Genomic DNA, 6,888 nt, shown 5'->3' on the forward strand with positions numbered 1-6,888 from the left:
CTAATCAGATTACTCAATTTCAGGTTCATAAATAACTTACTTACCAACAAGTTTCTTGGGAGATTGAATAAAGTAGTTCAGAGGTGAATAAGTAATTTCCCGGACAGTCGGAGGTTGAATAAGTAGCCCGGGAATTTACTTATTCACCTCCTGTTTCAAAAATACATTGCTGTTGCTAATGTTATGGTACATGGTAGAAGTTGGTTATACAACTCTGTGTCAGTATTTATGGCCTTATCATGAAAAGAAGAAAATTCTCTATTTTTATATTTTTTGATCCATGTACTTATAGTTTTGAGCTAATTCTAATCAAAATTGAACTTTTAACAATTTTAAAAAGTAGTTCCAAATGTTATGTACTGTATTGTAGTGCTAGTCAGCTCACGAAACATCTCACTTAGCATGCTTTGTGGGAAACCCTGTACTAAATGCTCATGCATATATACCCACACCTTCAGCCATACCTATGTCACTTGGTGCAAAAATAATATTCAGCTTCTGTTACAGCATATTATGTGCAATCATGTGTATATATCAGTGTAATAAATCATGTATACTCTACAATAAGTGGAGTTCCTGTTGGTGCCATTTCTGTTGCAAAGGTAAGCCATTAATATTTTACTATCAGTGAGCCATTTCTCCTTTTAAAGGGTGTGGGATCATTTCCAGCTGAGATATCATGTCTTGATATTGAGAATGAGTTGGAATGGAATCCAGCCATTCAATCAATCAGTCAAACACCATTTTCACTGTATGATGATGGAGGTGTCATTTATTACAAGTACAGTATAACTAATCATACATTTTATAATAATGTACTATTATTTTTAGAGACAATAGAGAAAAAATGAAAGAGATCACAGCTGAAGAGAGAGCAGAAATAGAAAAGACAGAAAACAAAAGGTCTGGTTGAATTTTCTCCATCTACACGTGCATCTACATTACAACATGACATACCCAGTTGCATTTGATCCCCTGCCTATAGTCCTGTACATTTAACTTGGATATTGTTTGCTAGTAATCATGTTTTCCAGAAAAATCCAGATCAAATATTTTATGTAATTATTAAGACCAGTAACCCAGTTGGTCTTATGTGGCTTCATGTGTATGTTCACACTTTAGGGTCAATAGTGTTGGTGTATATGGTACTGGGTCATCATCATCAAGTGGTCATTCAAGCTACAGTTACTATAGGAAAGAGAGAGCACTTAAGATTTATACTGATGATGACACTCCAAGAGACAAAGAGGATTGAGTTCATTTAGTGGAAATATGTGTTTGTGTGGCTTGTTGTAGGCTGTCTCCCCTCTTCAGCTATTAATAATTATTTATTATTTAATGGTGGTTTACATTGTCTTTTAGAGTGTTATTTTTCTTAGTAGTTTTATTATTATTATTATTATTATTATCGTGTTCTTGTATAATGATAAACTATTTTATGCGTCTTTAAATTGATTTAATACTATTGTTTATATTATTATTATTATTATTATTGTTGTTCATGATAACTTAGATTAAATTGCATGCTAAAACAAAACCATAGATAGTTGCAACATTAGCAGCAGCCATATATTTTATAAGTAAAATGAAATCAAGTCCATTGCACCATTTTTTTTACTACATTGCACAATAGTGCACGTGACAAAGTTTTGAAAGGTGTGGCTTGGCATCTAGCATATGCATATCCTGCGCATGTAAATGCATAATAATCAACCCATGGATCTATGATCAACCTATGAGAGGGAAGCGTAGGAACTGACAAAACATAAACTAGACGATGTTGCTGCAGTATCGTGGCTCTGCTGCTAAGAGAAATTTCCTCTTAATTGTGCTCGTGGTCTGTTTGAATTTCATTTATATCAAAGGTAAATTGATTATATATAGATGGGCACGAGTCCTTGGCTAAACTGCTTGTGATTGTACTGTGCTAGCCTTGTTCAATAGGCACTTTATTCATGCTTTTTTATAAATAGGTTTTTATGGTCAATCATGTACCTGTAGCTAGAAACTTTTGAGGGATTAAGCTTTCGCGATTCCACCCAAAATCATTTTTGTGGATTTAATTTTTGTAAATCAAACCATTCCACGATCTTATACTGTATTTTTAGACTTTCATGGATTTTAATTTTTTGCAAATCTGACAAAATCCCAAAAAACTAAAAGTTTTTGGCCTCAAAAATTTCCAGCTATACAGTATGTACACCTATCAGTAGCTACGCATCTTTAATTAGCTTTAACCATCATGGAAATGATTTATTTTGATGTGTAATGTGTGTGCTATTTTTTGTGTCATCGTGATTTTAGTTCAAAGTTGATGCTATGTCATTTCCCATACCAAACATGCATTCTGACATTCACATTCATGCATATGTGATGTCATTTCCCATACAAAGTCTACTTATGTCTCAGTGATATCATAATTTACATAAGTGGATATGACAAAGGTTAAGCAATAGAACTAATTGATTGGCCTCGCCTACGCGAGGTATAGGTAGTTGTTGTGTGTGTCTGTCATTCATTCATTCATTCATTCATTCTGTACAACTGAAATTTGTTTTTAATAAACAATAACTTTAGCACAGCATGTTCTAAGCTCCTAGATCTTTCTTTTTGACGTGGAAAAGTCTTTCTTAACTGTTTTGTGTTGCTCAACTACAAGTGCTAGGTACAGAAGCTTCAAAGTAAGAAAATTGAGTAGTTGGGCCAAGTTCCATTGTGTTGGCACCATAGAGATAGCTGGTAGCATTTTTCAGTAGATTAGAACATGTGGCCTTCAAAAGTATGAACAGATTTCTCTAAATTTTACTTGATGAAGAGTTATACTTACTTGAAATTGTTGAGGTCACTCGTTTGTGCAGCGCTAGAGCAACAACTTGCTGGGTTATAGGTACTAAAGTACCTATACTATCTCAAATATACAAAAGGCAGCAACTTTTTTTGTCAGCAAGTTTGTCATATATTGCTGATTAGTAAAGAAAAAGTGAAGCTTCTTTCTCACATGGTCTTCTTGCTGCCAATCATTCCAGCTAGTTATGATGGAATGCCACACCTTTCAATCTACATGCATGGGAGGGGCTGGAGCTGCTTGCATGTATGTGCTGCAGTGCTGCTACTTCTGCAGGTATTCAAGAGCAAGTGCAACTGCAGGAAGCTAGCGTTGAGCAGACTCTCTTCATGCTGATAATCAAACAGCTATTGCAGTGCGGGCATGCACCATAGCAGCTATAGGGGTGAAGCCATGCACCGTAGGTGTCTTGTTTTTATTAGTAAAGCCAAAAGCAAAGCTAAAGTGATATACTGAGTATAGTCTTTAGTCTATTAAATAGCATCAAATGCTATCATTGTTAAAAATCTTCCAGTTTAGTACACATGCATGTACAGCTATGGAAGTACTAGATATATAAATAAAACTCTTTTTACAGCTAATTGTGGATCATCAATATTCAATTCGTCTTGTTGGAGGGTCCTATTATTGGGAAGGATGTGTTGAAGTACGCATTAGTGGATCATGGGGTACTGTCTGTGATGATTATTGAGACGTTCATGATGCTACAGTTGCACGCATGTATTGTATTCATTTGGAACATAGTTTGAGCTGACTCTGATCAAAACTGGATTTTTTTACAAATTTTTAAATTTACTCAAAAATCTGGCGAAAGATCATGTAGACCATGGTACTGGGTCATTGACCAAGTTTTGCCAAAAATGAAAAGAAGAAAATTCTCAATTTTTATATTTTTTGATCCATGTACTTATGTTGTGTAAAAAGTTTTGAGCTAATTCCAATTAAAATTGAATTTTTAACAATTTAAAAGTAGTTCCGTGCTAGTCAGCTCATGAAGCATCTCACTTAGCATGCTTTGTGGGAAACCCTGTACTACATATGCCCACACCTTCAACCATACCTATCCCATTTGGTGTATGAAATTGTAGTATTACATATACACATGCAATACATGTATCATGTATACTATTAAAATAAAGATAACATTTAGCTTCTGGTACATCATATTATATGCAATCATGTTTACTCTACAATAGCAACTTGCACTATTGGATCAATTCGTCTTGTTGGAGGATCTACTGATTCGGAAGGACGTGTTGAAATATGCAGATATAATTACTACTTTCGTGGTAATATCTATGGTACTATCTGTGATGATTTATGGGATACTCGTGATGCTATGGTGGTATGTAGGCAGTTAGGATATACATCAGGTACTTAATGTTTAAAACATGGTGTGAAGTCAGTTGTTTAATTCAATTGACAAATTGGTGCCTTTGTGTCATGTGTATGCTTATTGGAATGACCTATCACTATAAATTACTATATTATACAGGGATTGCATATAACAATTCGCATTTTGGACAAGGATCAGGAGTCATAGTAATGTCTAATGTCCAGTGTACTGGATCTGAATCATACCTTACTAGCTGCCCTCATACAATTCATCATAATTGTGATCACTCTAAAGATGCTGGAGTCAGTTGTGAAGGAGCTAGTCAAGGTATGCACAGTAATATCCTGATCAATTAATCTCCTGCAGTTACATGTAACATGTATATAAACCTATACCTCTCTTATTATTTTGGGTGCAAAAACTAACATCAACTTTATTTTTGGCTCTGGTTCATTAGTAGGAGCTATTGTTGGAGGGGTAGTTGGTGGTATTGTTTTCCTAATCTGTGTATGTGCAGTGATTGTTATATGTGCATGTGTACTGCATTCCAAATCAAACTGCTCCAGAGCTAGAGCCAGGCAAGCAGCTCCTGCAGTTCAAATGAGATCAATTCCAGCACAAACTACTAGTACTACAACTGGAGCTTATAAACAATCACAATCCCAGTCTAAGGCAGAAAATCAACCTCCTCCTCCATCTTACTCAGATTATATGGAGCAGCAGAAAGTCTATTCACAACAAACTGCACCAATGACTTATCCTGGTCATGCTGTACAAGGATATCCTCAACAGGATTATTCTCAAACTGGTTATCCCCAGCAAGTACCTTATCCACAGCAGCAGCAGCAAGAAGCACCAGTTGGGTATCCACAGCAGGAGCCACAAGGATATGGAGGAACAAACCCTGGTACTCATGAGTCTACTGGCATTCGTGATGAACCACCACCTCCTTATTGAGCTCATTCATGTTATGTTTTATTTTTTGTACTACCTATTATGTGCTCTTATTTCAATAGTCAACATTTATTTTATTTTCTGTCAGAATAGTTTAATGCAAATTCTATATTTTGTGTTTGGGTTAAAAATCGCAATTATTGATACGCCCATGTTATTAATAATGACATCATGATGCCATATAACTATTAGTAATAATTACTTAATCGCAATTTTTAATATGACTGATGATGACACTCCAAGAGACAAAGAGGACTGAGTGCATTTAGTGGAAATGTGTGTTTGTGTGGCTTGTAGGCTGTCTCCCCTCTTCAGATATTAATAATTATTTATTATTTAATGGTGGTTTACATTGTCTTTTAGAGTGTTATTTTGTTTAGTGGTTTTATTATTATTATTATTATTGTGTACTTGTATAATAATAAACTATTTTATGCATCAAAAGACTTCTTTAACTGCTTGAAAAGGTTACAGATGCAATTAAGTAACTATGAAACTCCTTTTTGTTGAGATAAACTGTGAAAATCAAACAAATGTCACCTTTGTCACTGACTGCGCTAAACTGGCATATCTTATGGCTATTTTAAAGTCAGTGTAGCAAGGCTTAAAGTAAAGAACAAGTCAGGAGTTTTCTAGCAGCAACATAAGGTTGAGATTCTGCTTTTTTCCAGCTAATAATCTACGAGGCTGAGCCCTTTAATGTTTTACATTGTTTCTAGTTATTATTATTATTGTTCATGATAACTTAGATTAAATTGCATGCTATAACAAAACCATAGATAGTTGCAACATTAGCAGTAGCCATGGATTTTGTTAGTCTCGCGTAGCCAGACCCATCCCCCTTTTTGATAATTGGACGGCGGGGGAAGGGTCTGGTGGAATGAGCAATGCCCACTCATTTTTGTTGCCACCAGACTTCCGTGGCCCGACCAGAACCACGTGTTTTATTTATAGCATGCGTCATTATTCATCATCACTTAGACAAGAGCTAGAGCTGCTTGAGACTGTGGAGAAGTCAAAGAAGACGAACTCAAGTTTCTCTTACCTTTAATGTGATCTTAATACAAGAGGCAAAATTGCAGAAATAAGAGAATTGCCATATCCTGTTGGGAGAGATACAAAGACATCTCTCCCAGAAAGGAAAGCATGAATTGCCTCCTTCTGTTTCTCTTTTATAGTAATCTTCAAGGTAGCAGCCACTTCAGCTAAACTGTGATGCAAAGCAGCTTGCGCCTAGTCAGGCGTGGCCTGACCCTTGCTTGCGCCTTAGCCGCCTCCATTGCTTGTGAATTAATTTAATAGTGTGATGTCATGGCATGATGCAGAATGATGTACATAAACCCGCCTACGCAAAATTAATTACATGACGTCATTTCCGCTAATAGCAGAATGAGTGGGCATTGCTCATTCCACCAGACCCTTCCCCCGCCGTCCAATTATCAAAAAGGGGGATGGGTCTGGCTACGCGAGACTAGGATTTTGTAAGTACATGTAAAATGAAAGCACCATTACAAAACACTATCATTGCACAATAGTGCACGTGACAAAGTTATGAAAGGTGTGGCTTGGCATCTACCGGCGCGGCGCCTCCAGTATACCGGTAGTAGCATACATAGATATTAGAGTAAATGAAAGGGATTGGAAACGGGAGCGTAGGCTGGTTGATGTTGCTATTGGTTACCGGCCCAAAACCTGGTTGATTTCCCATCTCCATTAGTGAGGCTCTACTGCAAGGACTTCGAAGGATATTAGT

General features: G+C 36.3%; 1 protein-coding gene and 1 long non-coding RNA gene across 2 annotated transcripts; both read left to right on the forward strand.

The window, feature by feature from the left end:
- Positions 1-374: 374 nt before the first annotated feature.
- On the forward strand, positions 375-1,537 carry LOC109590163 (uncharacterized). The gene is made up of 4 exons (XR_002189182.1): positions 375-602; positions 651-781; positions 832-903; positions 1,123-1,537. It is a non-coding gene; the product is annotated as an uncharacterized LOC109590163 (long non-coding RNA).
- Positions 1,538-1,678: 141 nt separating this feature from the next.
- On the forward strand, positions 1,679-5,266 carry LOC109590164 (T-cell differentiation antigen CD6-like). The gene is made up of 4 exons (XM_020006087.1): positions 1,679-1,865; positions 4,042-4,218; positions 4,341-4,508; positions 4,639-5,266. Exons 1-4 carry the CDS (start codon positions 1,778-1,780, stop codon positions 5,136-5,138), a joined length of 933 nt encoding a protein of 310 aa, XP_019861646.1. The 5' UTR covers positions 1,679-1,777; the 3' UTR covers positions 5,139-5,266.
- The last annotated feature ends 1,622 nt before the right edge of the window (positions 5,267-6,888 follow it).

The sequence above is a fragment of the Amphimedon queenslandica genome, unplaced genomic scaffold (assembly GCF_000090795.2).
Source record: "Amphimedon queenslandica unplaced genomic scaffold, v1.1 AMPQUscaffold_10415_Cont16997, whole genome shotgun sequence".
Taxonomy (NCBI): Eukaryota; Metazoa; Porifera; class Demospongiae; order Haplosclerida; family Niphatidae; genus Amphimedon; species Amphimedon queenslandica.

Excerpts from the sequence above, each read along its gene's own strand:
- LOC109590164 (XM_020006087.1), top strand. The coding sequence starts at position 1,778 with ATGTTGCTGCAGTATCGTGGCTCTGCTGCTAAGAGAAATTTCCTCTTA. Across the intron at positions 4,219-4,340 it reads GCAGTTAGGATATACATCAG|GGATTGCATATAACAATTCG; the intron begins GTACTTAATGTT and ends TATATTATACAG. Across the intron at positions 4,509-4,638 it reads TTGTGAAGGAGCTAGTCAAG|TAGGAGCTATTGTTGGAGGG; the intron begins GTATGCACAGTA and ends CTGGTTCATTAG.